Below are 21,303 nucleotides of genomic sequence, written 5' to 3' on the forward strand. Positions count from 1 at the left end.
AGCTCAATACCCAGTGTATAGTAGGACCTCAATAAATGTTAGCCATTCTTCCCATCTGTTCTCCATGGTGGAAAGTTTAGTAACCTGGCAGAGGATTCCAGATACATCCTCTAGAAAGATCACACTTTCTGTCACATCTAGTGTGTTAAGTAACCCAAAGCACCTTTACATCTCTTAATAAGGTGGCCATAATCAAAACTTCCTATTTTTCTCCCAGAGCTGTATTAGCCTTGGACTACTGGGGGCTCTAGTTATTCCTTTTACTATTCAGTTTTACATCCAAAGATCCAGGTTTCCCTGCCCCTTGGGAACCAACCTAATGCCCATCTTGACTTTGAATAGTGCATCCTTCCTTTTTGTTTTCTTCTTCTTGCCTTTTTCGCCTTTCTCCTGAAAACTCTGATTTTGATTTCCTTTAGCTTCTGTGTCCTTATCTCATAGAACACAGGAAGTTGTACTTTCGCCTTTTACAGCCTACAAATTATGACTGGACCCCAGAGTTATATGTTCATTGCACGGATCTCTCAACGCTCAGGACTCTAGAAATTCACTTCCCCATGACAACATCCAGGTCAGGATATCAAATTGCCTCGAAGTTTGGGAGCCTGGGAAACATGGCCCGAGCTTGTGTGTTTTATAAGCGTGCTTCTTAATCCCAATTTCTGTTGAGATGAATGAAATGATACCAAGATACCAATTCTATGTCATCAAAGAACCTCTAGGCAGGGGGAGTGCCGGGAACACCAGTGACACTCACGTTACTTTCTGATGACAGAGCGTACCAGTCGCAGGCCAGAACCCACAGGACACAAGGAGCACTCAAAATTATTGGGCGCAGGTGAATTGCATGTGGGGCTGTTCAGAGCCCAAGACAAAGGAAGTTTCCCGGCTTTCAGGAGCGCTCTTCAATGCAGTCGCTGCACCCCTAACAGAAGCTCACTGCTCTCCTCACTGAAACAGCTGGGGCTGGCGGATGTGGGAGCCTGCTTAGGGAAGCACTGTGTGAACACAAATGTGTTCTGCATATGCAAGACACTGTTCTGCCCATTGTCAAAGGAAAAGCTCCAGTGCACCTCTGGCAGGTGCTTAGTCCCAGTTTCATCTTTACTTGTCTTGATGTGTAGATTGCAGTGCCCTTGAGAGGAGCAGGAGACCTGGTCTCCGATCTCAGACCGTTTACCTACATTACACAGTGAAATATTTTCTCATCTGAAAAATGGGAGAAAATAACTTGAGGGGTGCTGTCATGAGGCTCAGAATGGGAATGTATGTGGTATGTGACACGTCCCTGTATCAGGAATGCTGTACAATAAAACAGAACACGACTTGATATGAATAATGGTACCAGATTTATTATGAAATGTAGGTAAGAATTCTTGCATCTATAGAGACAACTCAAAAGTAATCATGAAAATTAGAAAACAGGATACAAGACCATGAATACATTGAAAAAGACCATGATTGTGAAGACTACTATCAAGATCAGTAGCAGAAACCCCAGTTATGAGAATTTCTTTTTCGATGTTACTCAGTGGGAGCAGGTGAAGGTGTGGATTTCAGAGTCAAAGCAGAGACCAATGCTCCATATTGAAGACGCACGAAGCTGGCACATGATCCATGAGACACAAGGAAGAAAAGAATCAGGATGATGTCCTCCACCCTAGTCGAGCAGATGCACAACCTTTGAAACAGGCCGATGAGTCACAGAAATTATACTCCAGCGTGCTGGTTGTCAGCAAAGCCTAGAAGGTTAATTTGTTTCCATAAAGGCAAGTCAGTTAGCAAGAGGTGTTTGTGCAGACGGTGGTGCTCTGGCGAGGTGATCAGCAGCAGCTAGGCTGGCAGCAGCTGGACCCGCCATAGCGAATGCACCCAGGCACACAGGTGCAGGTGGGGTGGTAGCAGGTTCTCTGGACGTACACGGGACAACTGCAAACTGGCTGGCAGCAGGGCTGGCAGCAGCAACTGGGGCGGCAGCAGGGCTGGCAGCAGCTGGACCCACAGCAGCTGGGCTGGCAGCAGCTGCTCACACAGCAGGGACGGCAGCAGGGACGGCAGCAGGTGGTCCTACAGCACGTGGTCTGGCAGCAGGTGGGGCGGCAGCAGGGCTGGCAGCAGCCTGACCCACAGCAGCTGGACCCACAGCAGGTGGGCTGGCAGCAAGGGGAGCAGCACATGGTGTCAGAGGTGGAGGGTGAATTTCTGTTCAGAGGTGAGTTTCTCAGATTCTGATGTCCCCTTCTGTTCTGGGGCTTTTATACCCTGGACCCCAATATTGGGACCAATAAGCAGGACTTTCCTTGTTGTTTATGTTGTTTTTGTGTCACTGGGAAATTATCACGGAGGAAGTTGTTCCCTTTGTGTTTTGAGGCTTCTGTAAATTTCTGTTTGATCTTTTTCTTAATTGGGAGTGCTACTTAAGGACCGTTTCCAGAAATGAGACAGTGAGGAATCATCCCCGGCAACATTTCTGGTTATGTGACATCATCTGGTCATGTGATAGTTCCCGCTGGGTTGAGGAAGGTCAGGAGAGTTGTCCTTTCTCAGCTTTGCTCCTTTGGCCGTGTTTAGATTGGGGAGTGCCCTGAGAGGTCAGCACCTGACGGGTCCGTGGGAATGAAGCCCTGCGTGAGTCCAAGTCTGAGACCTCCGAACGTCTGGTTCAAGGCTCTGGCATGTGTCTCTTGTGGCAGTCTGCTCAAAATGTGTTTCCCAGGCCTATCAGAGACCTTGGGTAGAGGACAGTTGACAAATCAGCACCAAAGCAGGAGGACGGAGGCAGGAGCCGCACACTGGGTTTAGAGCATCAGTCCATTGTGTTCCGTCTCTAGTTCTAGGTGGGTCAGTATCTCAGGTGAGACATCCCAACGTGCACATAACTTGGTTTTATAAATTGTGGCAAACAGATGCGATGAGATGACAGCCAAGGTATATTTGAATTTGTGAATCTACACAAGTGTATTTCAACAAATGTGAAAATTGTCAACCATAAATTCTTAAATGTTTATTCTTCCTAAGTCTCTCTCTTTTCTGGCTACATATGTAGGAGTGAAATTGCTATGTCATAGGGAAGCATAGAGTCCATAGTGGTAGAAAGAAAGAACAGTGTTTCAGTATTCCACTTCCAGCAGTGTCAGCTGCTCTTTCTGATATTATAAGCCTTCTGAATTCTACTGGTTTATATCGATGCTTGTTGTTTTTTTAATTGAGGTGTAATTGGCATATATAGGTATATTAGTTTCAGTTGTAGAACATAATGATTTGATATTTGTATATATTGCAAAATGATCACCATAGTAAGTCTAGTTAACATCTTTCATTATCCGTAATTATAAATTTTTTTCTAGTGATGAGAACTTTGAAGATCTACTGTCTTAGCAACTTTCGCTATGCAGTACAATATTATTAATTATAGTCCCCTTTTGTACATTACATTCTCATGACTAATTTATTGCATCTCAGGGAGTATGTATCTTTTGGCCCCCTTTACCCATTTTGCCCACCCCACACACTCCACCACTGGCTACCACCAATGTGTTCTTTGTATTGATAAATTTGGTATTTTTGTTACATTCCACAGATAAGTGAGATCATGATAATATTCGTCTTTCTCTGTCTGACTTATTTCACTAAGCATAATGCCCTCTAGGTCCATGTTGTAGTAGATGAAAAGATGTTTGTTTGAGGGGCTTTTTCATGGCTGAATAATATTCCTCTGTGTGTGTGTTTGTGTGTGTGTGTGTGTGTGTGTGTGTGTGTGTGCGCGTACAGAGACACTTGGGTACAGGGAGGTTGGTGCATATATATCCATTGTTGTGTGCATGGACAAAGAAAAGGGATCTTGTAATTTCATACAAATTTTAAGATTTTTTTCTATTTCTATTTGTGCTCTGTGCACAGCACGTCCCTATTGACTGCATGAATTTTATGAGGCTCATTTTTCTTCAAGGACCCGGTCACTGACCTTGGAAACTGTATCTTTATTTTTAAAATGAAGTTCAGAGTCAAAATATTGTAGATGTTACCAGATTCTGGTTTAATGGAATGAAATATCCTTGAAATATGCTGCCATATTTTATCATTCGTGTTATTTGTGTCTGTGCCGATTTGTAAGATGCTTCTAGTTTGCATTATCCATTAACTTTACTAGGTTTCAACAAAGATTGTGCAGCTATTTATCTCTGATTTTATGTTCAACTGTAATTTTCTGTTGTGAAAGTAGAAGACAATATATTTTGGTTGAGAGTTATAATAATATGGAATTGTACTCAAATTCCTGTTGCGCCACTCATCAGCTATGTCTGTGGGAAAATGTAGACTATGCTTACACCAATTATGAATTTATTTCTCACATATACTGTGTTATCATCCCTTACAAATAAATATGTTTCTGCTATTATCTTATGTATTATGTCCACTTAGGATTCATCTGGAAGTGTTTTCCCTCTCTTTTTTCCACTCTTTTACTGGTCTACAGCCAGTCTACAGTCAGATACCTTGTTAAGAGACCACAATTCTTAGTTTTTTCAAGGATGTCACAGAAACAATATATTCATCACTCTTGTAAATTAATAAAGAATAGTTTCTTTTCTTTTCATTAGTAATTCAAATATTATCTCTTTCATTTATCTTCATATCCCTGCCTTAACAAACTAACCTCAATTTCCAAATTCTAAATATCAAAACCAAGGTATTCATGAGAGTCATAGCACTTCTAGAATCATGGAGATGGAGGTGGTGTATGGGCAGAAAACGTTTCCTCTTTCATGCCCTCCAGAGAGTATCCACCCCATAGGAGGCACTGGCAGCCAGGAGTCTGGATAACTCATCCCATCTCCCTCCTCAGGTGCCCCTGTGCCTGCAAAGAGAGTGTGAGCAAGGTGACCAGGGTGGCAGGGAACATGCTGTGTGTGCACCCACAGCCCTAGCTCCCTCCCCACAGCAGCTTCTGCTGCATGTGCTGTTGTCAGAATCCGAGAATGGTGTTGAACCCTAATAGGTAATATCACTCAGGACAATCTACCACCCCACGTGGAGCCAAGTGTCCTACAAGGGGCCACTTCCACGTGGAAGACAGCAGTTCTCCTTACTAGGACGGCTCATTTGGCGACTGGCAGAGGCTTCCCTGTCTGCAGTACTATCCACAGCTCAGTGTTATTGCCATAGGATCCTGGATAGCACCACTTCGGACCACGGGACCCATCTCTGATGAGCAAGGTCAGCAGCAGGCACATGACCGGGATCTAGTTGTCTTACCATACATCACACAACAGAGAAATTGGTGGCCACATAAAAAAAATGGAATGGTGTGTTAGAGGTGCTGCAAAGACACCAACATAGAGGTGACGGTAGTGACTGATATATGCTCTTCGGCATGTGGTCTACACCTTAATCCACTGGCCATTATATATGGTGGACTTACATGTAGGACCTCATCTATCTACATGGGTTCAGAAAGGAATGTGTAGAAGTAGGAAGGACTCTCACGTTAACCCCCAGGGACATACGTGGGAGTCTGGGCTTCCTGTCCCGCTGTGTCTGTAGGCTCTCCTGGATTGAAGCTTCCACTCCTATGAAAGGCACATTTTTGTCAGGAAACAATCTTATTTTAAAACTACCATGGGGTCAGTTGGGACTCCTCATATCAGTAGACGAGCAGGCAGAGGAAACAGTTACTATTTGGTGAGGGGTAATTATCATACGAGGTAGACAGCAGGGAGAAGGACCTCTGGATTGTAGGAAGTCACTGGAGTGTCCCATGGTGTGTCCATGCCCAGTGACAGCCTGAAATGAGCAATGACAGCACCACAGCTCACCAAGGGCCTCGTTACCAGAAGCTCAGGCCTCTACTTCTTTGGGATGGAAATGTCAGTGCCTGGAGGAGGAACAGAAGACCTCGTCCTGGGTCTGAGTCTGTTCGTTGTTCGCTATGTGACATTGCACAGGAAATGGTTTTCTTTCTGGAAAATGGAGATAGTAATTGTGGGGGCTGTTATGCTGCTCAGCGTCGATGATACATACGGTGTGTAATATGTATGTAAATCCCTATGTCGGGAATGCTGTACAATAAATCAAACACGACCTGGATGAATTAGGGTATAGAATTTATTAAACACATAGGTGAGACTCCTGCATCTACAAAGACAATCCAAAGTGATCCTAAAAGAAAGCCTGATACCAGAACCGTGAGTACAGTAATAAAGAAGTGTGGTTATGAAGATTACTGATCAGTTACAGAAACCTATGAAAAAGTTATGAAGATTTGTTTTCCTAAGTTATTTAGAAGGATCTGGTGATTCTGGCTTCAGAGTCAAAGCCAAGAATATAATTCCGTATCGATGATGCATGAACTGGCATATGATCCACACACAAGAGGAAGAGAAGTGGGGCAGGCCTACGCCCTCCGGCATGTTGATTCTTTTAAACAGGCTGATGAGTCACAGAAATTATGCTCCAGCGTGCTGGTTGTCAGCAAAGCCTAGAAGGTTAATCTGTTTCCGTAAAGGCAAGTCAGTAAGCCGGAGGTGTTTGTGCAGACGGTGGTGCTCTGGCGAGGTGATCAGCAGCAGCTAGGCTGGCAGCAGCTGGACCCGCCATAGCGAATGCACCCAGGCACACAGGTGCAGGTGGGGTGGTAGCAGGTTCTCTGGACGTACACGGGACAACTGCAAACTGGCTGGCAGCAAGGCTGGCAGCAGGTGGGGCGGCAGCAGGGCTGGCAGCAGGTGGGGCGGCAGCAGGGCTGGCAGCAGCTGGACCCACAGCAGCTGGGCTGGCAGCAGCTGCTCACACAGCAGGGACGGCAGCAGGGACGGCAGCAGGTGGTCCTACAGCACGTGGTCTGGCAGCAGGTGGGGCGGCAGCAGGGCTGGCAGCAGCCTGACCCACAACAGCTGGACCCACAGCAGGTGGGCTGGCAGCAAGGGGAGCAGCACATGGTGTCAGGTATGGAGGGTGAGTTTCTGTTCAGAGGTGAGTTTCTCAGATTCTGATGTCTCCTTCTGTTCTGGGGCTTTTATACCCTGGACCCCAATATTGGGACCAATAAGCAGGACTTTCCTTGTTGTTTATGTTGTTTTTGTGTCACTGAGAAATTATCACAGAGGAAGTTGTTCCCTTTGTGTTTTGAGGCTTCTGTAAATTTCTTTTTGATCTTTTTCTTAATTGGGAGTGCTACTTAAGGACCGTTTCCAGAAATGAGACAGTGAGGAATCATCCCCGGCGACATTTCTGGTTATGTGACATCATCTGGTCATGTGCTAGTTCCCGCTGGGTTGAGGAAGGTCAGGAGAGTTGTCCTTTCTCAGCTTTGCTCCTTTGGCTGTGTTTAGATTGGGGAGTGCCCTGAGAGGTCAGCACCTGACGGGTCCGTGGGAATGAAGCCCTGCGTGAGTCCAAGTCTGAGACCTCCGAACGTCTGGTTCAAGGCTCTGGCATGTGTCTCTTGTGGCAGTCTGCTCAAAATGTGTTTCCCTGGCCTATCAGAGACCTTGGGTAGAGGACAGTTGACAAATCAGCACCAAAGCAGGAGGACGGAGGCAGGAGCCGCACACTGGGTTTAGAGCATCAGTCCATTGTGTTCCGTCCATTAATGTTCTCTAGTCCATTAATGTTCTCTAGTTCTAGGTGGGTCAGTATCTCAGGTGAGACATCCCAACGTGCACATAGTTTGTTTTATTAATTGAGGCAAACAGGTGAGATAAAGTGATAGCCTAGGTATATTTTATTGTGTGAATTCATATATTTCACAAACATGGGAAATTGTCAGCCATAATCTAAAACGGTTTTCTGCCCCATTCTCTGTCTTCTAGATACGTATGAGGTGTGATCAAAACATACAGTGAATGTTTAAATTAAAGATTTTTATTACTGTAGAAGGCACACTGCCATTAATCCCCCCCTTAAAATACTCACCCTTGCTTCGAACACACTTATCCCATTGTTCTTGCCACTTTCTGAAGCAGTTCTGGAAGTCCTCTTTTGTGAGTGTCTTTGGTTGTGCTGTTGTGGCTGCCTCGATGTCCTGAATCATTTTAAAACGTTTACCTTTCATGGTCCTTTTAACTTGGGGGAAGAGCCAGAAGTCGCATGGTGCCTGATCCAGTAAATAAAGTGGATGAGGACACACCATAATATTTTTATTTGACAGAAATTGCCATACCAGAAGCGATATGTGACACAGAGCCTTTCCATTGTGATCATAAAATACGGTGAATGCTACTGCTGAGTGCTATCCAATAGAAAGGCAGAGATTTTCAATACGGGAAGCAGTGTATAGAACCTTATTAACAGTGTGTGACAAGTTTCAACTTGTTCGGTGCAATCAGTTGTGCTATGGTTGAGAGAAGGTATATTTTAAAGTATGCCATAAATCATGGATCACAAACAATGCATTAACATGAAATGGGCAAACGGTTTCATCTTCCATCATGACAGTGCTCCGTGTTGTGTTTCCAGTCTTTTGTTCATCTTGAATCCATTTTGAGTTCATTTTTTGTATGGTGTATAATAGTGGTCCCATTACATTTTTTTGCATGTTTGTCCAAGACCATTTATTGAAAAGACTGTCCTTTCCACATTGTGTATTCTTGGCTCCTTTGTCATAAATATTTTGACCATAAATGTGTGGGTTTATTTCTTAGCTCTGTATTCTGTTCCCATGTTCTATGTGTCTGTTGTTATACTAATACCATACTGTTTTGATTACTAGAGGATTGTAATATAGTTTGAAATCAGGGAGCATGATGCCTGTAGCTTAGATCTTGTTTCTCAAGATTGCTTTGGGGATTTCTGAGGTTCCATGTAAAGTTTAGCATTTTTTTTTCTATTTCTGTGAAAAATACCATTGGAATTTTAATAGGGATGACATTGAATCTGTTAATTGCTTTGAGTAGTATGGACATTTTAACAATATTAATTCTTCCAATCCATGAGCATGGAATTATGTACATCTTCTTTAATTTCTTTCATATGCATCTTCTAGTTTTCAGTGTGCAGGTCTTTCACCTTCTTGGTTATATTTATTCCTAGGTATTTTTTTATACAATTATCATCTTAATTTCTCTTTCTGATAGTTGATTATTAGTGTATAAGAATGCAACAGAGGGGCAGCCGGATGGCTCAATTGGTTAGAGCGCGAGCTCTCAACAATAAGGTTGCTGGTTCAATTCCTGTATGGCATGGTGGGCTGCGCCCCCTGCAACTAAAGATTGAAAACGGCAACTGGACTTGGAGCTGAGCTGCGCCCTCCACAACTAGATTGAAGGACAATGACTTGGAGCTGATGGGCCCTGGAGAAACACACTGTTCCCCAATATTCTCCAGTAAAAATTAAAAAAAAAGAATGCAACAGATTTTTGTATATTGATTTTATAGACTGCAACTTGTTAATTTGTTGATTAGTTCTATGAATGAAAAGGGGTTCTGTAATAAATCAGTGACCGAAAGTAACCTTATACAGTGATCTGGTAATAAATTCCTAACTGGGCAGGTAATGGTGGATAGTCACACCCCAGACCTATAATTTCTTAGTGAAAGGTTTATCTCTGCCTTAAATAAGCCCTGCCCACTTTTCTTGTGCAGCTAGGTTAACACACCTTTGAAATGCCAGACTAATCCTGTTTTCCAGACCCCTTGAAGCATATAAACTTGTTAAAGATCATGTAATCCAAGCATATAGATTTCTCTGCCCTGCTTTCTTCTACCTTCAGGTAATCTTCCGTACATGCCCTCCTTAATTCCAAGCGTACAAAAACTGCAAAACTGTCATGCTTCAGTGTAGTCAAGATCTGGCTTCACAGCATGGTCATCAGTTTGGCTCAAATAACCACTTATAAAAATTCTCTACGGGTTTGGACATTCTTATATCACCGTTTCTAAGGTGTGTTTTTTATGTAGTGTCTAGGTTTTTCTATATATAATATTATGACAGCCACAAATAGAGTCAGTTTTACGTCTTCCTTTCTGATTTGGATGCCTTTGTTTTTTTTTTTTTTTTTTATTATGTCTTTTGACTAATTGCTCTGGCTAAGACTTCCAATACTATGTTGAGTAAAAGTAGGGAGAGGGGGCATTCTTGTCTTGCTCCTGATCTTAGAGAAAAAGTTCTCAGATTTTTCACCACTGAGTATGATATTAGCTGTGCGCTTGTCATACGTGGACTTGATTATGTTGAGATACGTTCCCTCTATACTCATGTTTTTGAGACTTTTTAGCATAAATGGATGTTGAATTTTGTCCAGTCCTTTTTCTGTATCTATTGAGGTGACCGTATGATTTTTATCCTTCATTTGCTCAGGCCAATTTCCTTCTGCCAGACGTGCACCTTTATGTCCAGGGCTCTCTTCATACAGCAGCAGAAAGCCATGCTGTGTATTGTATGCATCTCTACAAAAAACATTCAGCCAGTGATTCTGGAGACCTGTTTACAAGGACTCCAGCTCCTTTGCTCGTCAAGTAGGAGACTTCTAAAGTGTATGTTTAAATCATTTCTGAATGTCTCCTCTCAAGTTTAAGCTTCAGTTGCAAACTTTGATACTGGCTTCATAGGCACCTTTACCTACATCATTTCCTCGAGGATCTGCCAATGTGATCTGCGCATCCTAAATAAACTATGTTCACTTGCTCCTTTTTCTCGGATAGTTTTTCTGAGAAAGCAAACTATGACTTTCGCTTACCTCTCTCAGTCTTCATTTCTTCTTCTTTAAAACAGGAACGTATATTTACCCACCTTGTAATCTTTTACAAGAATTAAAGATACGTACATAAAGCATGTAATGAATATCTAGGAAACAGTAGGCCATCCAGAACATGTTGCTTCTTCATCTGGTTCACCCAGAAACACAGCAAAAGACAGCGGTCAGCAAGTTTGGACTTGGCAGTCTCTTCAGAACATCCCAGACACACTGTCTCAGAAGTTGGCCTGTGTCCTGGACATTGACCTTTTTATTCATCAAAGATACCTCTACTACTCTCAGGAGGGTAACCCAATCCCAACTCTTATATTCCTTTCAGAGCCCGAATCAAGCCTTAACTCACTGAATGACCAGGCAGCATCATTGTTCAGGACAGAAAACGCCAGCCTTCTTTTTAGCATGACTCCTGTGAGCACACAGGTTCTTCTACTTTTCTTTCTCAAATTCTTCAGATTCCCATAGAATCAGAAGTTTTCTTTTCCCTCAGGTGTCTTATATTTGCCTCACAAAACACAAGAGGTTATTCTATTCCCTTAGATGGTTCCGAGCTTATGGATTACTCAAAGTCATAAATGCCCATTGCATTGTTTCTCATGCCCTGACTTTGTCCTTGCTTAATTTTTTAAAACATCATTGAGTTTAGAAGGACATGTGGCCATAAATTTGAGGAATACCTCATACCTCATTTGGAGGGCAGAAAATGACTTATTTCCTTGTGTCTTGATAGGCACTCAGAAGGAGGCAGTTCAGAATTTGATTTGCATGAGACTAATGAACAAGTCCCTTTAAATGAGACTTTCATGAGGACATAAGGATGCCAGAAATTATTGGATGCAGAAGAATTGTATGAGTGGCCTGACAGCACCTGAGACAGGCAAGGCTGGCTCCCTGCATTCATGAGACCTCTAAAATGCAACCCCTGCAGTCATAACATGGAGCTGCAGATGCTGGCGTGTGGGACACTGACATGGATAAAACGTTATCATCACACGTTGTCTGTGTATACAAGAGATTATTCCTTCCATTAGCAAATTAGAACATCAATTGCACATCTTGCTAGACCTCAGTACTCAGTATCACTGCTACTTGTGTTGACTTATCAATGTAAGTGCCCTTAAGCAGAAGACCCAGTCCTGGATGTGAGTCCGTCCATCAGCTACATGGCATTACACAAGGGTATTTTCTCATCTAAAAATGCGGATAATAATTCATGAAGTTCTGTTGGATACTGCATATGGATGGTATGCAACAGGTGTATGAGTTCCTACCTTAGTAATACTGTACAGTAAAAGAAAACGCAATGTGGAATTAAAATGGGACAGAATTTATTTAAAAGAATATAGGTAAGATCACCGCATCTAGGGAGAGGTGTCAAAGCAATCATGAAAACAAGAAATAGGAAAAAGAACTATGGGTATATAGTAAAGAAAATATGATTGTGAAGATCCTGATCAATTGCAGGAACCTCTTAAAGAATAATGAAGATAAGGTGCTTAAAAGGAGCAAGAGATCCTGGCCTCAGAGTCAAAGCCAAGAGCATAGCTCCACATCGAGGATGCAGGAAACTGACGCGTGACCACATACACGGGAGGAAAAGGACGGAGTGAAGTTCTCTGCACTCCATCGAGCTGCTTCACAAGCTTTAAACAGGCTGCTTCACAAACTTTAAAAAGAAATTTTGGTGACAACATGCTGGTTCTCATCAAAGTCAAGGAAGTGGATTTGTCCACTTAGCAAATGATTTAATAGGCAGTATTCAGTTCAGTTGGTGATTCTTCAGCAAAATGATCATCAGCAGGAAGGCTGGCAGCAGCTGCTCACATAGCAGGGGCGACAGCAGGGCTGGCAGCAGCTTGACCCACAACAGCTGGACCCGCAGCAGGTGGGCTGGCAGCAAGGGGAGCAGCACATGGTGTCAGGTATGGAGGGTAAGTTTCTGTTCAGAGTGAGTTTCCCAGATTCTGATAAATTTTTCTCTTCTAGAGCTTTTATACATTTGGGGCCCCAAAAGTTGGCACCAATGAGCAGAGTTTTCCTTGTTCTTGTTTCTGTTGTTTTCCATAGTCAGTTGGGGAATCGTAAACAGGAATTTGTTCCTTAAATGTTAGACATCTTTTAAAAATAAGTGCTTAATGTGTTTCCTAATTTATAATAACTCTTACACCCCCTCCCCCTCTTTTTTTTAGATAAAAAGAAATAGTCACATTACAGCACGTTCCTCCTTCAGTCGTAATCTGGTCCTGTGACCGTGTAGTTTCCGCTGGCCTGGGCAGCTCAGAGCCCTTGGTGAATCTCTGCCTAACCTGTTTACTACCGGAGTCATTTAGGTCACTGACTGTACATTACTTTTCCTTCCTTCTTTCTTTTTCTGTTTTTAATGAAGTGTTTCGTTTAGGTGAGATGATACCTGAAGTAGCTTTGAGTTCTAGCATGTTCAAAATACTTTTGTGGTTTAACATTCATTTTACAAAGTCCTCAGGTTTGTGATTTCCAACTTGGTAAATTGTTATTAATTTCCAACTTGATAGGTTATCTCAAAGTGAACACATCTATGTCACTATTACCAGGTTAAGAAATAGAATTTGACCCCATCCCCTTCAAATTTATCACTCACTCATTCCTGAAGGTGTAAGTTTAGATTGTTTTTAAACTTTGTCTGAAGGAAATAGTATAGGATTAGCTACTTTCTCGTTACAGGATGATTGTGAGACCCATCCATGTTATTATCTGGAGTTTATTCATTCTCCTTCTGTATAATCTTCCACTGAATGAATATGACACAATTCCTTTGTTCCCTTTATTGTTGGTATACACGTGGATTATTTGTAGTTTGGGACTAGTGAAAACAGTGCTGCTGCGAATGTTCTAGTAAGGCCCTCTGAGAAACATATAAACATTTCTGCTGGATAAACGTCTACAAGTGAAATTGCACAGAGTATTGATGAGTCACAGTGTTTATACCGTTCCCTGTAAAGAAAGGTCTTTCTCACTTTTCGTTAGATGTTTCCCTGGGTATTTTATTTTTTTATGCTATTATTTTAACTACAATTTAACAGTTTTAATTTTTTTAATCTTTTTTTAATGATTTATTTTTTTATTAGTTTCAGGTGCACAAAACAATGTAAGAGTTCAACATTTCTCATTTATATCCCTCATACTGTGTCAATCCCCCTCCCCCCATCCACTCTCCCGCTGACATCGCACAGAGCCATTACATTTCCACTGTCTCTATTCCTAATGCTGTACTCTGTGTCTTGTAACTATATACATATGTATGTATATAAACTTGTAGTTGACATTCATTATTGTTCAGCTTCAGCTTCATGTGTAGAGCATAGTGATCAGGCATCTACATCTTCCCTGAGGTGGTCTCAGGGTGGTCCACTCAGGTGGTCCATCAGACACCCTACAAAATCTTTACATTATTGATTACATTCCCCAAATTAACTTTCATATCCCCGTGGCCATCTTGTGGTTACCGATTGTGCTTTCTAATCCCCTCACCTTCCCCCTTATCCCCACCCGCCCCATCTAGCAACCCTCAGTTTTTCCTCTATGTCTGTGAAACTGTTTCTGATTAATTCATTCATTTATTCTTTTCTTTAGATTCCACATATAAGTGAGATCATATGGTATTTGTCTTTCTCTGTCTGACTTATTTCACTTAACATAATGTTCTCTAGGTCCATCCATGTTGTTGCAAATGGTAAGATTTCTTTCTTCTTTATGGCTGCGTAATACTCCCTTGTATAAATGTACCACAGTTCTTAATCCAGCCATCTACTGATGGGCATTTCGGTTGTTTCGATATCTTGGCTATTGAGTATAGTGCTGCAATAAACAGAGGGGTACATAAATTTTTTTGAATTAGAGTTTTGGATTTCTCCGGATAGATACCTAGGAGTGGAATTGCTGGATCATAAGGTAGTTCCATTTTCAGATTTTTGAGATGCCTCCATACTGTTTTCCATAGTGGCTGCACCAATCTGCAATCCCACCAACAGTGCACAAGGGTTCCCTTTTCTCCACATCCTTACCAGCACTTGTTGTTTGTTGATTTATTGATGATAGCCATTTTGACTGGGGTGAAGTGGTATCTCATTGTGGTTTTTATTTGCATTTCTATGATGGTTGGTGAGGTTGAGCATTTTTTCATATGTCTGTTTGCCATCTGTATGTTCTTTTTAGAAAAATGTCTCTTCGTGTCCTCTGCCCATTTTTTAATTGGGTTTTTTGTTTTTTTGGAGTTGAGTTGAGTGAGTTTTTTATAAATTTGGGATATTAACCCTTTATCAGATATATCATTGGCAAATATCTTTTCCCATTCAGTAGGATCCCTTGTTGTTTTATTGATGGTTTCCTTTGTTGTGAAAAAACTTTTTAGTTTGATATAATTCCACATGTTTATTTTTTCTCTTACTTCCCTTGCCTGAGGAGATATATCAGTAAAAATCTTTCTCCGGGTAATGTCTGTAAAGTTTCTTCCTATATTTTCTTCTAGGAATTTTATGGTTTCAGATCTTACATTTAAGTCTTTAAGCCATTTTGAATTTATTTTTGTACATAGTGTAAGGAGGTGGTCCAGCTTCATTTTTTGCATGTGTCTGTCCAGGTTTCCCAGCACCATTTATTGACTAGACTGTCTTTACCCCACTGTACATTCTTGCTTCCATTGTCATAGATTAAATGACCATATAGGCATGGATTTATTTCTGGGCTCTCTATTCTGTTCCATTGATCTATGTGTCTGTTTTTATGCCACTACCGTGCTGTTTTGATTACTGTAGCCTTGTAGTATAGTTTGATGTCAGGTATTGTTATACCTCCCACTTTGTTCTTATTTCTCAAGATTGCCGAGGCTATTCGGGGTCTTTTATGGTTCCATATAAATTTTAGGATTATATGTTCTATTTCTGTGAAAAACGTCCTTGGTAGTTTGATAGGAATTGCATTGAATATGTATATTGCCTTAAGCAGTATGGACATTTTAACTATATTAATTCTTCTTATCCATGAACAGTTTAATTTTTAATGGTTTCTTACATATAAAAAAGTAATTCATAGTTATATGTTGATCTTGTAACCAAACTCTCTTATTAATTCTAATAGCTCATCAATAGATTTTTTTTGGAAATTTTATGTGCATGGTCTTATCATCAACAGATAACAAGGTTGCTTTTCCAAAGCTGTACTAAAAGACATAAACAGAAGCAGAACCAAGTTACGCGATGCACTTTAAAGAGAAGGAATGATATCAGGCTAGAATGTTCACTAGCCTGGTTGATGACTTGTAGAAATGAGTGTTTCTTAAATGGGCGTGTGGTAGTCAACCATGGAAATTCAGTGCCAGGAGAGCCGCACAGACCAGGGTGGGCCGAACAACTAGCACTGCACAGGGGAGTGTCACATTACATCTGAGTCTTTGCTCAGAAAACAACCTTCCATTATTATTTAACTTCCCTTTTCATGCACTCAGAAACAACTGCTCAAATAGACTATAAAAACTACAGTTATTACAGTTATACTTGTGACTAACAAACTGGTGTATTAGTTTATGGGGATGGATAAAGTTGTTATGCCCCTAGAGGAGGGCTCATCCTTTGTATGTAAATGAGATCAGATATCTGAGTGTGCAAGAATGACATCCAAACCCTCGTAGATGTATCAAAATTATAAGAATCAACTTGAAGGATTTTGAGAGAGAGCTCCTTGTTTTCCTAGGTGAATAGATAACGTAATTTGGTGGCACCCTGTATTATTTGTTTTACTGTTATACCTTTGAATGCTTGTGGACTTCAGAGAATGACAGCAATGTCATCAGTCAATCAGTTGTAGTGTTTGAATGAAACAGAGAATTTAGGAACCTCATAGAGACTCAGTAATGGGAGGATTCTGATTGAGTTCACTCACAGAGGCTGTAAATCACACATACAGTATCCCGATACCTGCCAACTGGTTGTTTGATTGATGGCTCGGTACATCCAGTGACGTGACTTCCTATGTGCATGGCAGCCCACACCATTAGCAAACATCTGTAAACAGGATTTCCTACGTGAGCATCAACCTCCTCTGGGCTCCTGCATCTTTTGCTCATTGGGATCTCATGTGGTCAGTCAGAATGGCAGTGCCGAGCATTTCCCCTTGTTGTTAGACACCTGTCTCCTGATACTCGGTGCTGCCAAAGTCATACTCACTATCATCTCTGGCGTAGATTTCCCCACCTCCTGGAATGCACTTCTAACTCTGCACGGCATTTCCCTGGTGGCTGCATGAATTTTATGATTCTTATTTTTCCCCAAGGTGCCTCTCACTGACCTTGCCATTTAGATCTTTATGGTTAGATGAAGTTCAGAGTAGTTCCTGTAAATATTCTATATTTACTAGATTCAAGTTTAGTGGAATATAATATCCTTGAAATGTATGGACATTTGTTATTATTCTTAATTATTTGTGTCTGTGCCAATTTCGATTTTGTAAGATGCTTCTAGTATGCATTATCCATTTCCCATAAGTTCCCAGAAAGATTGTTCGTCTATTTATCTCTGATTTTATCTACAACCAAAAGTTCTCTATTGTGGAAGTAGAGGACAATAGATTTTCGTTATGGGATTTAAAACATATGGAAGAGTGCTCAAATTCCTGTTGTACCACACACTAGCTCTATATTTAGGGGGAAATATAGTGCGTACTTATGCCAAGTCATGAGTTGTTTCTCACATATACTGTGTCATTGTCCCTTACAAATATTTCCTTGTTTTTCCACTACCATCTTGCATATTATGTCCACCCATGGATTAATCTGGAAGTGTTTTTTTTTTCCTCTATTTCCCCCTTTTTTACTGGGTTAGCCCATCTTCAGTCAGATACCTTCTTGGAAAAACCACAGTCTTATATTTTCAAGGGATAGCACAGAAACAAATCTATTCACCATACTTCTTTTTAGTAGATCATAGTTTCTTTTCCTTTTTTCTTTTTCCTCGATAATCCAAGGTATTCTCTTTTGTTTATCTTGTATACCTGACATAACACAAACTAACCTCACTTTACGAATTACAAACATCCAAACCAAGGTATTAATGAGAAGCCATATCACATCCAGGGAGAAGAGCACAGTTTAGCACTGACTCAGTAACTAAAGAACATGTGGGTGATGATACTTAGCACAATTCCACTTGCTTTCTGCAAACACTGAATTTATTGTGATACATGAACTTGCAATACCTTAAACTTTATCAATTGATAGCCCCAACAGGAGCTGTTATGCCTGATGGAGAAATTTTACTACAACAGACCAACTTCTGGTCTGCAAAAGCAGTGAAAAAGGGAAATATTCCCAATGAAAAGAACTGTAAGAAGTACAATAGATATATATTTGGAGAAAAAGTTGCCTAAAGAAATGATGTCTTTTAGATTTTGCAATTGGCTAAAGGCCTGATACATTGATCTCAGCCCTGCAAAGGGCAAGGTTGGAAGATGAAGAGATTTGAAGAATTATGGAGATGGAGATGGTGTGTAGGCAGAAAGTGCTTCCTCTTTGTGCCCCACATCATGCCCCCCAGAGAGTATCCACCCCATAGAAGGCACTGGCAGCCAGGAGTTAGGGATAACTCGTCCCGTCTCCCTCCTCAGGTGCCCCCGTGCCTGCACAGAGAGCATGAACAGAGTGACGAGGGTGGCAGGGAACAGGCTGTGTGTGCGCCCACAGCCCTAGCTCCCTCCCCACAGCAGCTTCTGCTGCATGTGCTGTTGTCAGAATCCCAGAATGCTGTTGAACCCTGATCGGTAATATCACTCATGACACTCTACCACCCCACGCAGAGCCAAGTGTCCTACAAGGGGCCACTTCCACGTGGAAGACAGCAGTTCTCCTTACTAGGACGGCTCCTTTGGCGACTGGCAGAGGCTTCCCTGTCTGCAGTACTATCCACAGCTCAGTGTTATTGCCATAGGATCCTGGATAGCACCACTTCGGACCAAGGGACCCATCTCTGATGAGCAAGGTCAGCAGCAGGCAAATGACCGGGGATCTAGTTGTCTTACCGTACATCACACGACAGAGAAATTGGTGGCCACATAAAAAAAATGGAATGGTGTGTTAGAGGTGCTGCAAAGACACCAACATAGAGGTGACAACAAGTGTAACTGATGGATTGTCTCCTGGATGTGGTCTAACCTTAATCCACTGGCCATTATATATGGTGGACTTACGTGTAGGACCTCATCTATCTACATGGGTTCAGAAAGGAATGTGTAGAAGTAGGAGGGACTCTCTCGTTAACCCCCGGTGACATACGTGGGAGTCTGGGCTTCCTGTCCCGCTGTGTCTGTAGGTCTCCTGGATTGAAGCTTCCACTCCTATGAAAGGCACATTTTTGTCAGGAGACATAATCCATTTTAAACTACCATGGGGTCAGTTGGGACTCCTCATATCAGTAGACGAGCAGGCAGAGGAAACAGTTACTATTTGGTGAGGGGTAATTATCATACGAGGTAGACAGCAGGGAGAAGGACCTCTGGATTGTAGGAAGTTACTGGAGTGTCCCATGGTGTGTCCATGCCCAGTGACAGCCTGAACTGAGCGGTGACAGCACCACAGCTCACCAAGGGCCTCGTTACCAGAAGGTCAGGCCTCTACTTCTTTGGGATGGAAATGTCATTGCCTGGAAGAGGAACAGAAGACCACGTCCTGGGTCTGAGTCTGTTCGTTGTTCGCTATGTGACATTGCACAGGAAATGGTTTTCTTTCTGGAAAATGGAGATAGTAATTGTGGGGGCTGTTATGCTGCTCAGCGTGGATGATACATACAATGTGTAATATGTATCTAAATCCCTATGTCGGGAATGCTGTACAATAAATCAAACACGACCTGGATGAATTAGGGTATAGAATTTATTAAACACATAGGTAAGACTCCTGCATCTACAAAGACAATCCAAAGTGATCCTAAAAGAAAGCCTGATACCAGAACCGTGAGTACATTAATAAAGAAGTGTGGTTATGAAGATTACTGATCAGTTACAGAAACCTATGAAAAAGTTATGAAGATTTGTTTTCCTAAGTTATTTAGAGGAATCCAGTGACCGTGGCCTCAGAGTCAACGCCAGATCGTAACTCCATGCTGAGGTTGCACGAAGCTGGCACATGACCACACACACGGGAGGAGGAGGAGTGGGGAGGCCTCTGCTCTCCAGCAAGATGATTCACAACTTTTAAATAGGCCGAAGAGTCACAGAAATCTTGTTACCCCAAAATAAGACCTAGCCAGATCATCAGCTCTAATGCATCTTTTGGAGCTAAAATTATTACAAGACCCAGCATAATAATATAATATAATATAATATAATATAATATAATATAATATAATATAATATAATATAATATAATGTAATATACTGGGTCTTATATTAATTTTTGCTCCAAAAGATATTAGAGCTGATGGTCTGGATAATCTTATTTTCGAGAAAACACGGAATTATGCTCCAGCGTGCTGGTTGTCAGCAAAGCCTAGAAGGTTAATCTGTTTCCATAAAGGCAAGTCAGTAAGCCGGAGGTGTTTGTGCAGACGGTGGTGCTCTGGCGAGGTGATCAGCAGCAGCTAGGCTGGCAGCAGCTGGACCCGCCATAGCGAATGCACCCAGGCACACAGGTGCAGGTGGGGTAGTAGCAGGTTCTCTGGACGTACACGGGACAACTGCAAACTGGCTGGCAGCAGGGCTGGCAGCAGCAACTGGGGCGGCAGCAGGGCTGGCAGCAGCTGGACCCACAGCAGCTGGGCTGGCAGCAGCTGCTCACACAGCAGGGACGGCAGCAGGGACGGCAGCAGGTGGTCCTACAGCACGTGGTCTGGCAGCAGGTGGGGCGGCAGCAGGGCTGGCAGCAGCCTGACCCACAGCAGCTGGACCCACAGCAGGTGGGCTGGCAGCAAGGGGAGCAGCACATGGTGTCAGAGGTGGAGGGTGAATTTCTGTTCAGAGATGAGTTTCTCAGATTCTGATGTCCCCTTCTGTTCTGGGGCTTTTATACCCTGGACCCCAATATTGGGACCAATAAGCAGGACTTTCCTTGTTGTTTATGTTGTTTTTGTGTCACTGGGAAATTATCACAGAGGAAGTTGTTCCCTTTGTGTTTTGAGGCTTCTGTAAATTTCTGTTTGATCTTTTTCTTAATTGGGATTGCTACTTAAGGACCGTTTCGAGAAATGAGACAGTGAGGAATCATCCCCGGCGACATTTCTGGTTATGTGACGTCATCTGGTCATGTGCTAGTTCCCGCTGGTTTGAGGAAGGTCAGGAGAGTTGTCCTTTCTCAGCTTTGCTCCTTTGGCCGTGTTTAGATTGGGGAGTGCCCTGAGAGGTCAGCACCTGACGGGTCCGTGGGAATGAAGCCCTGCGTGAGTCCAAGTCTGAGACCTCCGAACGTCTGGTTCAAGGCCCTGGCACGTGTCTCTTGTGGCAGTCTGCTCAAAATGTGTTTCCCAGGCCTATCAGAGACCTTGGGTAGAGGACAGTTGGCAAATCAGCACCAAAGCAGGAGGACGGAGGCAGGAGCCGCACACTGGGTTTAGAGCATCAGTACATTAATGTTCCGTCTCTAGTTCTAGGTGGGTCA

At 42.4% G+C, this 21,303-nt stretch overlaps 2 protein-coding genes across 2 annotated transcripts; both read right to left on the minus strand.

The window, feature by feature from the left end:
* Window positions 1–6,559: 6,559 nt before the first annotated feature.
* On the minus strand, window positions 6,560–6,937 carry LOC308488357 (uncharacterized protein; the record flags this gene model as incomplete). Its single annotated transcript, XM_081028022.1, has 1 exon — window positions 6,560–6,937. One exon carries the CDS (start codon window positions 6,935–6,937, stop codon window positions 6,560–6,562), a length of 378 nt encoding a protein of 125 aa, XP_080884148.1.
* A 5,548-nt stretch (window positions 6,938–12,485) lies between these two features.
* LOC308488358 (uncharacterized protein) lies at window positions 12,486–20,634 on the minus strand (the record flags this gene model as incomplete). The annotated part of the gene is made up of 2 exons (XM_081028023.1): window positions 12,486–12,679; window positions 20,316–20,634. The coding sequence occupies 2 exons, from the start codon at window positions 20,632–20,634 to the stop codon at window positions 12,486–12,488; spliced, it is 513 nt and encodes a 170-aa protein (XP_080884149.1).
* Between the last annotated feature and the right edge of the window lie 669 nt (window positions 20,635–21,303).

The sequence above is a fragment of the Rhinolophus hipposideros genome (genome assembly GCF_964194185.1).
Source record: "Rhinolophus hipposideros genome assembly, chromosome: 20".
NCBI classification, from domain to species: Eukaryota; Metazoa; Chordata; class Mammalia; order Chiroptera; family Rhinolophidae; genus Rhinolophus; species Rhinolophus hipposideros.